The following is a 16168-nucleotide window of genomic DNA, read 5'->3' as shown; positions in this document are numbered from 1 at the left end:
GTATGGGCAGCACATCCACCCTGCTGAGCCATGTGAGTGATGGGAATTCTGCTGATCAACACCCAGGAGCCATTCCCAGCACTTCCTGAGGGAGGTGGGAGGAAGGGCAAGGGAGGTTTCACTGGCAGGGAGTGACAGGGGCAGGGGCAATGCAGGGCAGCAATTGCTCACTCCAGGGCACTGTCAGCCCAGCACAGGGGGAATCTGGCACAGGATGTGTCCATGCTGACAGCCCTGGCTGAAGATGGAGGTTAGGGAACAGATCCCAAAACCCAAAGAGCCTGTGCTCTGTGACTGGTGACTCCGTGACTGATATCAGGAAAAATTTCTTCCTTGAAAGGGGAGAGATGGCTGAAATCACCATCCCTGAAGTGTTTGAAAAACATGTGGACATGGCACTTGGGAAAATGGTTTAGTGGTGGGGGAATGTTGGACTGTATGACCTCAGAGGGCTTCTCCAACCTGAATGATTCTGTGGTTTTATTTCTGGAGCTTCACAGCACAGTCCCAGCCACTGGCAGAGTGCTGGAGCTCCTCATCCCCACTGGGGCTGATTCCAACACAGCAGCTTTCAAAGCATCTGATCCTTTACAGCAGAGCCAGATGTGTCCCTCCTGAGATGAAGGAGGGGACGGATCATGAAGCTTAGAACAACCAGAAAACAGCTTGGTACTTGGCATTTTCAAGTGGAAGTCTGCCAGTTCCTTGCAGCACTCCTGTCCATGACCCAGTCCAGGCTGGGTGCAGAGCTTTGCACTGGACAGTTTTCCATGAAGAAAATGTTAATTGGCTTGTAAATGAAAAATGAAAGTCACAACCTCAAACAACAGAAAATCCTGTCCTTTGTCAATGCTCAGTTGCTTTCAGGTTGGTGAGACCTCCAGGGATCTCCAGCACTACGATTGATCTGTTTTTCCCTTCCACAGATGAAAGCAAGTTTCTCCTCAGGACTGACAATCCAGAGCACTTCTGTCCCTTGGCAGCTTTTCATAATTAAAACAAACATTTCTCAATTGTAAGAGAAATTGTGTTTCTAAAATAAAACAAATTGAGAAAAGAAGTGTTGGGTCAGCCCAGCCCGGAGCAGGACACAGTGCTGGGTGTTTGCTGCCACTGCTCTTCATGAGCAGCACCACAACATGGACTTTACCACAAGGCAGAGGGCTCAGGACATGCAGCTGCCAAAGCTCTCCTGTAGCTGTGATGGTACAAACTCCACACTGTCTGCAGCTGTTTTACACCTACACATGTTCACAAGGATCAGAGCCTTAGGAGACTCCCTGTTACAGGAGCTGAGCAGCAACACACTCTGAATCCCACTTGGAACGTGTTTCTGGCCAGGAGAAATTTGCCATGAGTTGAGTATAAACTCCATGAGGAGCAGAGTTTACAGCACTGGGATTCACTGCAGAGGCTCTGTATGCACCCAGAACCCTGAGGGGTTCTGATGAGGATCCAGACAGGGCATGAGCAGGATTTATGAGGATCTTTTTATTAAGAACAAAACTCCATCTCAAGTGCTGCCGTGTCCCAACTCCTGGATTTTGTTTGTGTGATTTGCCCCCTCCCAGGTGTAACCCACACATGTTTTCATGGGGCACTCACATGTTTTCTGAAGAGGTCAGCGTGGGGGCCCAGCTGTGGGTCTGACTCACGGATGAACTGCATCACCTCCTCCACCGTCCAGGACGAGGGGTCGCGGCTGCTGAGCCGGGAGGTGTCCCGGGAGCTGAGGTACCTGTCCGAGCCTGGGGATGCCAGACAGAGCCGTCACTGGGGGTCCCTGGCACCGCCCCAAGGTCATTCCCCCTCCATCCACCACTCAGCTCCTCTCCCACAGCAGGGCAGAGACACAGCAAGGGGCACGTCCCAGGTGTGCCCCAGGTTCCTGCAGTGCAGGTCTGGCTCAGAAGCCTTTTACCTCTCCTTAGGCCTGACTTTTCAGGGCAGCTTTCTGTACTGATCCCTTGTCCCCTCTCCCAAACCCCACTCCCCCTGTTTGTCCCCAGCTCCCACTCCTCTTTGTCCATGGGCTGACACCTCCCACCTCAGCAGGACACCCCCCTGCCATTCCCATGTCTCTCCCCTCCCAACACCTTTAGCACATTTAACACTGCAAAGCTGCTTTATGTTTTCACTGGCTGCACCTTCTGATGGACTGAACCCACAGGTGACCTCCTGCTGTCCAAAAGCACAGCCTGAGCTGGCACAGGTCCTGCTCCCAGTGTGCACAGCCCCTTGTCTCAGCTGTCTCAGGCACCAGGAGCCTGAGTTTTTCAGAGGCTTTTACTGATGCCATGCACCTAAAATGACGCTGTTTGTAACATGCTGCCATGAGCAGCTCAGCTCCTGCCCCTCTCCTCTGTACAGACAAGTGCCACTCATCCTCCCAGCCCCACCAGGCAACTCTCAACTCCCCAGCCATTCCCAATACATCCTTGCAGACTCAGACACCCATTTATCACTTGGACACAGTTCAGCTCCTGCCTGTTCCTTTCTCCCCACTGACCTCCGGGTCCACCCAGTCACCAGCCAAAGGAGAAATGTCACCTGTCCACACTGCCACCTGCCAGGTGCCATCACACCTAACAGACCTGGCTGGCTGTGCAGAGCCCAGCCTTGCTGAAGTTAGAAAGGTGCAACTGGAGTTAGAATAGCCCTTTATTGCCCAAGTGACAGCTGCAGGGCTGTTCTGAGCTCTTACCCCCAGAGCTAAGCCTGCGCAGGGCAGAGGTGCTGCCCTGGCTGAGGCTAGAGGGCTGGTGCAGGTGCCTGTATCCTGGCAGGCGATAGTCTCTGGAGCTCCTGCTGTGGCTGGATGAATTGACAGAGTTCAAGGCAGAGTCCATGGGGTCCAGGCGAGGCTCTAAGGGCCCTGGGAGGCCATCTGCCAGGACAAAGGTTTCACCTGGAACGCACCAAGCTGCAGTTAGTGCACCCGAATGCCACGGCCCCACGGCAGAGCCACAGCAGCGGCAGCGCTCGCTGGCTCCGACCCCTGGCTGGTCTCTCTCCAGCACAGGGATCACACCAGGCACAGCCCTGGTGTTCACTAGCTGCCAATCTGCACATGGTGGCACCATCTGCCACTGCCAGTCCAACCAGGGTGGTGACAACAGTCCCAGGCTGCAGCGGCAGCTCCTTTGTTCAGCTACTCTGAACCACCACCAGCCATGGCCCAGCCCCATAGCCTGAGTGCCCTGGGCCCCTCTGTGGCACTGTGGGGTGGGGCAGGGCTGTCCCATCTGGATGCCAATGGGCACAGGAATCACAGGCAGTCCTGGACAGGAAGGGGAGGGGATGCTCCCCAAGGGGCACACACTGCACATCCTCAGCATCAGCGTGCAAGGGAACGGCCCTGGTGCTTGACTGGGGTGTCACACACACATGCAGAGCAGGAGGGAGCTGAGCCATCAGGGCCAGGCAATGCTCCCATGCCCTGCTGGTCCTCTGGCCCCAAAAGCAACACGCTGGTGATGAGCTGCTCATCCCTCCTGGCCTCCTGCTGGGCCCTTTTCCAGTCTAACCACATCAGAGGCCAAGTTCCCATACTGGAACATGCAGAGGAGGGTCTGGGCTGAGGGCTTTCCCCAGGCAGGGTATTAGAGAATAGTGGTTTCCTCACCCTCTCCAGAAATGCACTGAATTTGCAGCTGTCCATGGCATGGAGGGTCTGAGGAGACTGTCCAGGGTGCCAGGCTGCATTGGCTGAGCCAGCAAGATCTGCCTCTGCACTGTGACAGCTCCACTGCAGGGCCACCTCTGCAGGTTTTACTACAGCACAGCTGACTCTCAGCCCAGGTGGTCTTTGTGCCTCATGAGTCACCCTCAAACTGCTGTGTTCTTTAGGGTGAAATACCTGCCAGGGAGGGAAGCAGCTCCACAGCGAGGGGCACTGCCTGTGCACTCCAGCACACGGGAGCTGCAGCTCCTCCAGCAGCATCTGTAGGGACCCCGAGGGCAGCTCCAGCCCTGAGCCACTCAAACCACAGCAGCTGGCAAGGCTGGAGAGGCCAGAGCACTGGCCAGGCCTGGCTTTCTTCCCTGGCACTTCCCAGACTACAGGAGCAGCAGGTGAGAAGGCAGCAGAGCGCTGCTGTGCTGAACTGGGATCGTGGTTCAGGGATTTGGGATTCAGGGTTCGGGATCTGCGGCCTCTGGGACCCAAAAGCTGTTGAGATTTTCCCAAATTCCCTGCTGAGCTGATGCTGCCATGAAGGGAAGTGCAGCTTGCCAGAGCATGAAGTGGCTCCCAAGTGCTGCAGACGTTGGGACTGGGGCAGCCTCTCCTGGCTACACTTTATTTGCTCTGGTTTCTATGAACTGTGGCACTGGTCTGAGAGCTGGGATCTCCTGGTCTCATGTCCTGCTGCCTGTGTTTGAGCAGAGACCCAGAGGCCAGCTCAGATGGTCCAGCCCTGACCTTCCAGGGCTTCACATGGCAGGAATATGAAATGGGAACAGCCTTGTCTGGCTGTTGGCCAGCCCAGTGTGGGGTTATCACTGGTAATTGCTGCTCCCACCCCAGGGATTTGCCACTGCTGCCTTTCTTTGATTTAAGGTCTCTGGGATGTGCCCAGAAACAGTAGCACAACCTTAAAACCTGATGTACAAACTGCTGGTGTGAGGACTGCTACCTCTGGTGACCTGTCCTGTGCTGGCCCACTTGTCACTTGTTTCCTGCATGGACAGGTGTGTTCCCACCTGCTCTGGGTGCATGAAAACCAGTTTGCTGACCCATGGCTACTCCTGAATAACTTCAAAGCCCTCCTGCACTCCCACCATTGCATTTCAGCCCCAGACTGGGTGCAAACCAGAGCTGGCTGCGCTGGCCTGGCCTGGGTGGGGATCTGGCCCAGCCAGACCCACCTGGAGGTGTCACACCAATGGGTTCCCACTGTAGCTGCTTCCAAGCAACTCCATTTGCCCTCCTGTTCAACAGGATAGTTCTGTTTACACCCCAAAACACTTCCCATTAAACATCTGGGGAAGGGTGCTGCCTGCCAGGGAAGGACAGAGGCAGGAGAGGGGTCAGTGGGCACAGCCCTCTGCAGTGGCTGTGGGCATGGGAACAGGTCCAAGCTGTGCATCTCAGCCCTCCAAGGAAACCCAGCACCTTCTCAGGTGACAGAGAGCTTCAGCTTGCCAGGAAGTCCTGGGACACTCTGCCAGATGTGCTGGGTCATGCACATACGTGTCTGAGTGCTCCCAAAACCCCCAGAGCTCTCACAGCAGGGACTGGAGTCAGCAGAAGGAATTTCAGAGCACAGGCACAGCCTCCTGTCAGTGCAAGGCTGAGGATCCAAAACTCACCCTCAGAAATTCCTTCACCCAACAATTAACAGCACAGTGTCATGACAGGAATGTGCTGTGATGCACTCTGCAAATATGAGATGCTGTTCTCACACGCTGATCACACACCTGAGGGCTGTGGATGGAGCCCTGGGGATGGTGGTTTTTTGCCCAGGAGGTAAAACTGAAGGCACAGAGTGATCCCCAGGTTCCCTATCCCTGCACAGCTGAGTGCCTGCTTGGGCTGTAACACTGCAGCACAGCTGGGAGCTTTGGGGCAGTGCAAGACAGATTGAGGGTTTTCCTACAAATACAAATACACAGGGAAGTGCTCAATGAATGATACCTCCAGGGAAGGGAGGAGGAGATGAGGCAAGAGGGGAATGATTACTGCCCCTGGGAATTATCTGTAGACAAAGATGCTCCTGCAAGTGGCAGGGCACAAGTGCACTCAGGCAAGATCCAGGATCCTCCACCCTTGATAACCAGAGTTGGAGCAGGAGGTGGCTGATCCTTAGGCAGATTTCCTTAGACAAACTGTTGGATTTAACTAAAGGCTGGCAGTTGGCACATTGTAGGGAAACATGGCACAATTAGTGGCGGAGAGGCAGGGAGCAGATAATTAAAGTTTAATTAAACAAATAGTGCTATAGACTCAACAGTGTCATTTTACTGCTAAAACACGGGAGTTTGGCCACAAGCACAAATGTGATTTGCACTACTCCTGAACACCCACTGCTTCCAGCAAGTGATGGGCTGTGAAGGCAGGTCCCCACTGTGCTGGGACTGCAGTGTTTCAGCAAAAAGCCACACAAACACCACTGGCTGCAAGAGGAAAAACAATGTGAGATCCCCTCCTCATGTCTCTGCTTCGTGCCAAATGCAGGGTGAATGGAGATGTCCCACTGCTGCTCACAGCCTTCCATATGGCAAACTGGGATGTGTTCAGGAGCTGCTGGCTGAGACAGGGTTCGTTCCCATGAGATGTCCCTTGCTAAAGAAATACTCAATATCTGAGTATTTCAAGTGCATATTCTTAAAATATATCCTCTGAAATGCAAATATTCCTGCCTGAACCTCAATTTCATGGTGGAGGAGGATGTATGCATTACAGCTTTTAGCTGTGGGATAAGAATGAATTTCTAGATGGAATTTGAAACTTCACCTCATTGCTTGGACAAAGAACAGAACCAGACCAAGCTGCTGCAGGAAGGATCACCCCCCTCACACACAGACACGCTTCCTGCCCACTTTTCTGTGTTTTTCTGGAAGAGGCTGGAGAATTCTGGCATCCAGATGGCACAACCCCTTTGAAGGCCAAGGGATAACTGAAAAGATTTGAAGCAGACTAAGAATCAATCTTGTAGAAACCTAATGAAGGCTCCTCCTTGGAATTACCCATTGTGGAATTACCCATTGTGTCTCTTCACTGACAATACAGAATATTCACCAACCAACCAAGGCATCTGAACCTTTGGAGAGCTTCAAGAACAGGCTCAACTCTGCATGTCCCACCTGCTGTGCCGAAGGGTGCCCAAATGCAGTGGCTCTGGGCAAGTTCAGAGCAGCTGTGCTTAGAGACAGGGTCAGTGATTCTGCAGAGAACAGAACACAGACCAAAATCTACCAAACAAAAGTGCCAGGCTGGGCACTCACACCTGGCATCAGCAACCCCAGCAAAACCAGAAATGGGGATTCTAAAGGGACAGCAAGAGAGCACAAAGCAACTGGACTGTGAGCCCACCCAGAAGTCTTCAGCAATTTTACAGGGATTTCAGTCACAAAGAATTGTGACTAATACCTTGGCAGATTTCACCACCCATTAATTAAAAGCCTCACCAAGATTAAATCTTCAGTCTGCATTATGAAGGGTTTGCAGCTCAGAACAAAAATGGGAGTGTATTTATTGAAGATTACTCAGTTTAGGGAGTCCTCCAGCTACCTGGACCTTCTGGAAATCTCCCACCTGTGCATGCAAGGGGCAGCTGTGGATCCCACACCAAAGAGGAGCCTCCTGCAGCTGCTGTTGGGAGCATGGCCCAGCACATCTGCAGCAGTGTTATCCCGAGGGGCTCTGGGAAGGAGCAGCAGCGCGGGATGGGAATGGTGTGGCTGAGCTGGTGGAGCCAGTGACACTCCCAGGCTGTTTTAGGGAGGAACAAGATGAGATCCTGGGAAAGGGCAGCAAGTTCCTGGCTGTACAGCTGCACATCAGCATGTGTACAACAGGCTGCAGCAAACCCCCAGGGAAAAATGCAGGGCAGATGGACCGAGGCAGCTGGGCAGTTTGGGCACTGTTAACCCCATGCACAGCCAGGGAAGCTAAACCAGATTACACGGAGGGAGATGAGGACTGCCAGGGTTAGAAGGAATTCCCGCTGCATTCCACATGCCTGACACATCTGTGTGGGGAACCTGCCTCACCACAGAGCAGCTCATCCACTCCCCTCTGGGATACCAAGCACAACCCATGCCAGGGACAAGCAAAGCCAGATGTGACCCTGCTGCAGGCGGGACAGGGTGCTGGGAACAGCCAGCTTTGGGAAGAGACACGCTGTGCTCACCTTCCAAAGGGTGACGGTCATTCTTTGGTAACTTGGGGGAGAGAGGAGCACTGTATGGAGGGGAATCTTGGGAATAGCGCTTTGTACCCCGGCCTGGTCCCTGCAGAGAGCCGTCTAACGAACTGCTTCTGTCTAGGAAAAGAGAACAAGCCCTCTTTAGGAGTGGAGACGTCCTGGGAAATGCAGACAGAGTCCCCTGAGCCTTGTGTGCACCACCAGCCTGGGCACCCACCACCTGCTCAAGCTGCAATCCAGCACATCTGGCAGGGCTCAACAGAGCAGAGTTTGTGGGTTTTATCAGAGAAAAAGGGTGGTGAGAAAACTAACAAGGAATCTTAGCCATGTTTTGCCATATTTCACCCAAACATCACCTCTGATTATTGACTTAATTCCATTTCTCCTCATTCTACACCTTGGCTCATCCCACACAATTCCTTGCTCATCCCACTGTCACATTTCAGGTGCACCCTTGGACACCTGGCAAACAAGCCTTGGACAAATTGCAGCCCCTCTGTGCCATGCACAGTGCTGGTTTAAACCCTACTCCAATTTCCAATCTCCCCCCTCCATGGACCCCCCAGGCTGCTCTCCAAACACATCCCAAGGATGGGACTCTCCATGCCCTGCACAGCAGACGGGACACTGGGACAGGCCAGGAGGTCTCTGCACACACAGGTGATGGACAAGGGATGGAAGCACTGACACTGATGGGGACAGCAGCCAGGGAAGTGACACAGGGGTGGCAGACCCTGTCCCAGCTGAGGTGACCCTCCATAGCCCACACAGGCCAGCAGCTCCCAGCTGGGCTCTTGCAGCCACCCTGTGACACATGGGAGCTCGTGGCATTCCTGGGGTGGGCACAGAGGGGTTAAATGCTCCTGCACAAATGCCAGGAGCCACCACCAGCCTGGAGCTGGCACAGGGCAGGAGGGAACAATGGGACCGACACCAAGGGAGATACAGAATGCCCAACAAATGGAGGTACAGGTGGGGGAAAGCACCAGATGGGCACAATTGAGTTGATTAAGGAGAAACACAAAGGTAGAGAAGGTATCTGCTCGTCAGGGAAATGAGAGCTGCTTGCACTGAGGGATTCCATAGGAGTATGACCAAAAATTATTGTCAGAAAAACAAATTCCATCCTCAGGACGAGCCCCTGTAAGAAACACTGCCCAGAGAGGGGAACACATGCTCTTGGTAATGTCTCTGGACAGCCCTGTACCAAACTGCATGACCTTCTTCACCCAACAGCCACAGAACCACAACACAAAGTGATGCTTTACAAAGGTTTCATCAGGTTTTGGTTATTTTTTTAAAAGTGGTTGATATTAAAAGTAATGCAAACACAGCAGGTCAGGTTATAGAAGTTGATCCTAGGAATCAGAAGTGTAAATTAATGAGAGGATAAACCAAAAATAGAATTCTGGTTTTAAAGGACAAGTTTTGAGAAAATAAAGAATGGAGTAACAGAGCTGTACTCAGATCATCAGGAATAAAAAGAAAATGCCATCAGTTCAAAAATGACATAAACCTCATGAATGTGTATCACCAAAGAGGAAATAATCTGAGAGGAAAGGACCCCAAAACTCAGAGGATAAATGCTCACTTTGAGAAGGATGCTGAGAACAAGCAGATCATTTACTTGGATAAAAAAGCCCTGCTCAGCACGGAGCTGTGCACCTCAGAGGATGGAGAGAGCAGGGATGAAGGGAGGTTTTTAACTCATTCTGTGCTTTGAGACAGTGCAAAGGCAATGCTGGGCCCATGTTTCAGCTAGAGAAGGAACAAGCACAAGGGAACAGAGCAAGGGGACTGTGCAGAAAGGTAAGGATTGAGAGAAAAGGACAAAGGGCTGTCCTTGCCTCCAAATGCCAGCACAGCTGGGAGGGATATTTCACCTCCCCTTCCTTGGGAGGCTGCTGGGGGGAAGAGCAGCTCACTCTGGCCACCCCATGAAGGTTCAAGTCAAACCAACCCTGTCTGAGGAGAGCAAAAAGCAGCCAAAAGATGAACTCCTCTGAGGGCTCCAACTGCTCTGCAACTACTTCCAGAAGAAAAAGAACCAAGTTAAGCTAAAAGACAATATTAAGACTAGGAGACACAGACACCAAGTTGCCCAAGAATAAATCAGGGCTGGAAATAACAAAATAGTTTCTAAAATTTCAGCATAAAACCCTGGAGCAATGTCCAATGGAGAAGCAAAATCTGCAACTCCAGAGAGGATCCAAGAAGCACCATGTGGTGCTGTAACAGCAGGAGCCAGGGCTCTGTGGTCCAGAAGGTCTCTGCAGTCCTGTGTTTTCAGATGGCTCCAGGTCACATCATGTTCATGTTGCTATGAACAGCAATCAGCTGCCCAGTCCCCTGCCAACAGCTGCTCCTGATGTACAGCTCACTCTGCTTCTCCTCATTTCCATTTGCTCAGAAAGGCAGAATGGCACTGCTGGCTGCTGCAGACCTTCCCTCTGCCCCAAGCACACACACCTCAATTCTCCACGGCACCCCCAGTTTGTTCTGGGAATTCAGAGCAGCTCCCAGTCCTAACCAGTGGCCATTCACTGGGAGAACCAGCCCCATACAGGACATTCCTGTACTGGAGACTGTACAAGGCAGGACATGCAGAGCTGAAGGTGAGACCACAGCAGCCTTGACATCTGCTGTGATTTAAGGACGTACAACTCCACCCTCATTCCTCCATGACCAGCACAAACTTCCCAAAATCACCAGCTCTGTTTCCCTGCCCCACCAGAAGCCACTGCATGTGTAGATAACAAAGTTTATCACCTTCTTTCAAGTGCCTGAGAAAGGTGCCACATGAGCAGATGCCCAAGAAGCTCAGACATCAGGATGAAGTGCAGGACTAGGTGCTGCCACACCTCTGACTGTGGCTGATTTTCTTCAAGTGCTGCAAACACTCTGAATCAGAGTTCAGGATGGGCAGGTCTCAGCATTGTGTGAGATCTGGTGCTCTGCCTGAGTTTCTCTGAACTCTGATTTATACTTTTCCACTCTGTCCAGCAGCCCAACTCTGACCTCTCATGGAGGCTGGAAACTCTGTGTGAGCTCAGCCGTGCCCAGAGCTGGGTGCTTTCCCTCCCACTCAGGTTTTGCTCTCGTGATGACAGGGTACCTCCACACTGAAACATGGGGATTTCTTCTATCTGAGGGTTCCTCAGGGGAAAGCCTCCAGTCCCAGTAATTTAGTCATGCTGCTCATGTTCTTGCATATCCTACAGGTCCTCTGCTCCTGGCCCTGCTGGCTCCAGCCAGGAGGAAACAGAGGATGGGAAGATCATCCTTCTTTCTAGAGTCTGCCTCAGGTGCTTTGTGAGGTGTGATGAATGGAAGCACTGTGGAATTTGGCTCTTGCTCCTACACCTCATGCTTAGCAACTTCTCTTTAAACAGTTCTTTCTAAGTGCTCATCCTTTTACATTCATACAACTTCTGCTTTTCTTGCCAGAACCATAATTATGCAAAGAATTAACTTTGGAAAGACCTCAAACAACACAACAACTACTTGCTGACTAGAGGGGGAAGAAAGCAAGACAGGAGAGATCAGCACTTGTCAACCACCCAAGATGGTGCAGGCAGGTTTGATCCTCTCCATGATTGACATTCCTGGAGCAGGAGCTGCCCCAGAAGCCTGGCCAGCCTGCAGGGCAGCCATCACCCCATCACTGCCCAGCACTGTGCAGGAACCCCTGCGTTTGTTTTCCACTGCTTCTACTTCTGAGCAGTTTTGCAGCCTGACAATCTGCACTGTGGCATGAACTGTCTTGCTGGGGTGAGCTGCTCCAAAACCAACAGAATCTGCATCAGATTGCTGCAGGAGCATCACCCCTCAATGCTCATTGTCACCGAGGGCTGGATGCCCTGGCTGCTGCCAGCAGATCCATGGCCACATGGAAACCGCTCTGCTTTAATTAATTGCTAATTACAGTTAAGCTGCTGCATGTTCTCACTCTCCCTTCTCAAGCAGTCTTTTCACCTGAATTCCTAGCTGTATGAAGTCACCATAATCAGATTACAGGAGGAAGGAAGGACTGGGGGACGAGGAGAGGAGGGAAGACAAGGAGACAGCACGGATGAGCGGAAACCTACAGCGGAGATGGAAACCAAACCGACAGGCAGAAAATGCAACTGGAATCCTACACAAGAGCCCTGTGGGCACGTGCACGACACTGGGTGTGATGCAATGAACCCTGTGAGGGCTCTGAAGGCCTTCAGAGACAGAGATCAAACCTGGGTCCCTACAGTGCCGCCCCCGCCCCAGCTCCTACCTGGTAGATACCTGTCGTGGTCGTACTCGTGTGAGCGCTGCATGTGGCTGTTCTGAGTGAAAGGCTGGTTCCCAAAGAGGTTGTCACTGCGCAGATTGTGGCACAGCTTCTCCAGGAAGCGGAGGACGTAGGTGATACTGTTTACTGCTGGCAGGTTCAGAGTGTGCTGTTCTCGATCAAACACAGCTGGAGACAGAAACAAACAGAGCCCAACACGTGAACCCCCCGCCAAGGCGGGAGGCTACGCCCAGGGCCGCACAGCCAGCTCCTGGATCTCAGCATCGCTGGGCTGTCGACAGCCAACAAAGCCACTGCCTTTTGCAGCTGGGGCAGGCCAGGACCAGCCTGCTGCACCCAGCACGGGGAGCCGCGGCCGAGGGAACGCAAAGGATTCCAGGAGGGGCCTGCGCTCGCAGCTCCGGCTCCGCGCGGCCTTAAAGGCAAATAAAAACCCGGGCATTTCTTGTCTTTCCGTGAGGAGTTGTGGAATCCCCCCTGCTGGGGCTCTTGCCGGGGCTGGGGCAGTGCGGGGGCCGCTCGGTGGGGCAGGATTGCTGCCCAGGCGATGCCAGCACTGAGCACGGCCTGCTCCAGCAGCTGTGCCCGCAGGCCATGGCAACTGCTCCGCTCTGAGTCAGCTGCCAGCTGGTGCTTCACTGCCACACGTGTGGCAAGAAAGAGAAGACAGAACTCTTCTGTCTGCCCCTGGCCTGTGGCCGCAGCGAGCTTCAGGACAGACATCTTCCAACGAGAGAATTCTTGCAACAACCTCTCTGGAGGCAAAGTGCTGGGGGCCTGTTCTCACCTGAGATGACCTCTCCCCCGTGGCCTTGCTTTAAGAAGGAGAAGACTGTTTTCTGATGATAAGCGCAATCAATGCAGGCCTGTACTGCTTGCTGCAGGACAACAGAAGCTCGAGCTGGTCCAAAATGGTCTGGCAGCTGCTGAACTTTCTTCTTGTCTAGGTGGGGCCCAGTGCTGCCGTTCTTGTTCAAGTAAATGCAAACTGCCAAGATGAGAAATGTGTTTGCCGTTAACCCACTCAAGAAAGCAAGAAACAGATGCCTAAAATCCAACCTGAGAGATGCTGAGATTTTAAGACTCTCCAATCACTCACAAAGTGGAATCCACCACGACTGCCTGACTGCATCCTCACAGTGGAGCCGCTTCTAGAGGGGAATCACCTCCAAAATCTTCCCGCCTCACGCTCACCTTCCAAACTGCTGCTGTTTCTCCCATGCTCTCCCAGGCTGGAAAGCGGTTTCCATGCCAGCCAGGTAAGGTGGCTGTGATGTTCAGAGGGGAAGAAGGAATGCAGCCCCCACTTTCTAGGGCTTCCCACAGTGTTTCCTTTTTAGGGAAACTGGCTTCTTTAGGTTCCTCTGAAAACTGGCCAATTACATTCTGGGAAAACAGAGGGCTCAGCCCATATCCAGTGCTTGACTCAACATGTCAAAAGCAGCTTTGCATTAGACTTTCCCAGCCAGATTCCTCCTCAGCTGTAGCAGTGCATACACTCTTCACTGCTGCTCCTCCTCCTCCTCCTCCCCTATTCCCTCCTGTCCCTGTGTGCCTTGATATCCTGGCTGGAGCTGGGCAGATCAGAGTCCTTCAGCACCTCCTCTGCCCCTTGTGCAGTTCCAGCAGCTGTGCCTTGCATGGTGTGGGAGAGTTCACGCTCAGGGCTCACAGGGAGTGCTGCACACCCGACTGCCCCCGGGCACAGTGGGCCACAAGTGTCCCTGGAGAGCTGTGGAGTCACCAGCATGCAGGGGAAAGGGGTTCTTGCACTCAAGGTGGGCTTGCAATCTTCCTACTTCATTATTTCCAATAGAAAGATAAATGAACAGCTGCTCTGGACTCATGTGCCTCTCTCAGGCCAGCCTTTCTGGAGTGGTAAGGATTGCTGATTTACAGGCTTAGGAAGAAATGGGACTCTCTCAGAGTGTTGCTGCCTGCCTGCTGCAGTTCCTAACTGTGCAATCCTGTCAAGAATGTGGTCCAAGACCCTCCTTACCTGTGGGAGCCTGCATGGCAGAGCTGGGGATTGTAGCAGCGTCCTGGGGCACAGTGCTTGTGTCTGGCTCTGGGGTACTGGTGGTTGGAGAGGTGGGTGCTGGGTTCAGCAATGTCCTAGGTTTCCTCTGCAGAAAAAGAGGAGATATTTCTCCTTTTACCCCTGCTCTCCTTTACCACCCATGATCACTACACTCTCTCCTCTGCATCCAACAGACAAGGCACTGTGGAACATGACACATTTCTGATGGTGATGACGGGGTGTGTCGAGAACCTAGTAATCAACACGTGTGTGTTTTACAAACCACAACCCTGAAAAATAACAAGCCTGGGATCTGCCACCTCTGTTTGACTCAGACTAGCCACAGAAAGGACGGGAGAGCTAATTCTACCCTTTGGCCATCCTGTTTTCTCCCAGCATCTGCCATGCTACTCCACAGCCAATGCACTTCCAAAGACACGGATTCTTGATGGAAATGATCTTTAGGACACAGACATTCTCTACAGCTCCGGGGCTGGGCTCTGAGGATACTGCCAGCCCCACATACCCCTCTGCTCTCCTACTTGCTGCAGTCACACAGCCAGAGGCTGAGACAAACGTGCACAAACACACGCATGCACCAACCCATGGCAGGACCTGCAGCACCTGCTGTTCACCCGCCTGCATCAGCATCAGCTTTTACCTTACTGCCAGGCTTGGGGCCTCTCTTTCTGGGGAATTTCAAAGGCTCCACTGACTTGGAGGGTGTAGGCATGGGGTGATGGATTAGCGCTTTGGTCGTTCGACCACGCTTCTTCCCTGTTTTGCGACGCCTTTGCCCTTGTTGATGCCCCAAAACAGTCTTTGTGCTACTGTGCATGCTAGGTTTCTCCGAGTTTACTTCGGAGGCAGGTAAAGGGCTCTTTGGAATCACAACTGAAATAAAAAGAGAAAAAGCAAATGTAATTAAATCAGGTGAGAATCAAAACAAGAGCAGCCTCCATCTTTATACAGTGTCACATGGAAAAACCTGGAGTACTCCCAGACCCCTGGGCGGGGGGACTGCTATCTGTGCCAGAGGAAAATCCAAACACATGGATCCCTGGCTCAGCACTCGAGCTGGGGGACACTGGGGCTTAACCTGGATGGGCTGAACTCCAGAAGGATCATGTTTGCAGCCATACCTTCCTTCCTGAAAATAACTGGCACTTACAGCTCTTCCTTCTGCGAGTGGTGACCTGCCAACGGCCACGGAAAAGGCTCTGGGAGCATTCCTAGGGAGGGATCAACCAAGATCTGTCTGAGTCACAGAGCCAGTGCTGCAAACACTGGAAATTCCCTCTCTCAAGGCTGATGTCAGATCTGTTCTGTCCCTAAATTTCCAGCAAACTGCAGTGGAAGGGACCAGCTCCATCCTAGCTGCCTGAAAGGATTACTGCTCATCTCAGCTGCACCAGCTGCCCTGCTCCTCCCACATTCTATCAGAGGAAGGCCTGCTCCTTCTTATCCTCTCACTCTTTACATAACAAAATCAGGTTTCTGGTATACTTGCCCACAGATCTCATAAATTTGGTCAGTCATCTTTCCCAAGCCTGCTAAAGGCAAGAGATATGCTGGTTCAGCCTAGCAGACCAGTGTTTCCTTCTGTTTTAAATTTCTGCTCTAAAGAAACAAACCAAAATCCTGCTGCATTTTGAAAACAGCAGAGTGATCTTTAGGATGCCTTGTTTCTCACATCTGGAAACCTCAATATGTGTTCAACATAAGGGCAAGGAATTAGGAAAAAACACAAGCAAACACTTTTGAAATCAGGGGCTTTGTAGTTAAGGAAAAAAATCTAAGCCAGGGAAACAGTGCAATAAAAAATTGCTACCAGGATGGCACAACTGTGGGCATGTACCGAGATTTTCAAGGTTTCTGTAATGAGGATTTTAGGAGCAGTTACTGTGAGCAAGGATTCATTCCCCTGGCAAAATGAAGCTGTGGTTGCCCCTGGATCCCTGGAATTGTCCAAGGCCAGGTTGGATGGGGCTT

General features: G+C 52.4%; 2 protein-coding genes across 7 annotated transcripts in view; both read right to left on the bottom strand.

The window, feature by feature from the left end:
• The window catches only part of RPA2 (replication protein A2), a 317593-nt gene that overhangs the window by 244166 nt on the left and 57259 nt on the right, over positions 1-16168 (bottom strand). The window lies entirely within an intron of this gene.
• The window catches only part of SCMH1 (Scm polycomb group protein homolog 1), a 64398-nt gene that overhangs the window by 5203 nt on the left and 43027 nt on the right, over positions 1-16168 (bottom strand). For 3 of the 6 annotated variants that reach the window (XM_058856727.1, XM_058856728.1, XM_058856733.1), the window contains 7 exons: positions 14838-15070; positions 14156-14282; positions 12944-13144; positions 12139-12324; positions 7857-7988; positions 2705-2908; positions 1606-1748 (listed from right to left, as the gene is read on the bottom strand). In XM_058856727.1, coding sequence (XP_058712710.1) covers positions 1606-1748; positions 2705-2908; positions 7857-7988; positions 12139-12324; positions 12944-13144; positions 14156-14282; positions 14838-15070 — 1226 coding nt within the window. The remainder of the gene's footprint in view (positions 1-1605; positions 1749-2704; positions 2909-7856; positions 7989-12138; positions 12325-12943; positions 13145-14155; positions 14283-14837; positions 15071-16168) is intronic. The other 3 variants (XM_058856730.1, XM_058856731.1, XM_058856732.1) reach the window with 3 other exon arrangements.

This window comes from Poecile atricapillus, chromosome 24, assembly GCF_030490865.1.
Source record: "Poecile atricapillus isolate bPoeAtr1 chromosome 24, bPoeAtr1.hap1, whole genome shotgun sequence".
NCBI lineage: Eukaryota > Metazoa > Chordata > Aves > Passeriformes > Paridae > Poecile > Poecile atricapillus.
Note: the sequence above shows the minus strand (reverse complement) of the source record. Positions and strands in the feature narration are given on the sequence as shown.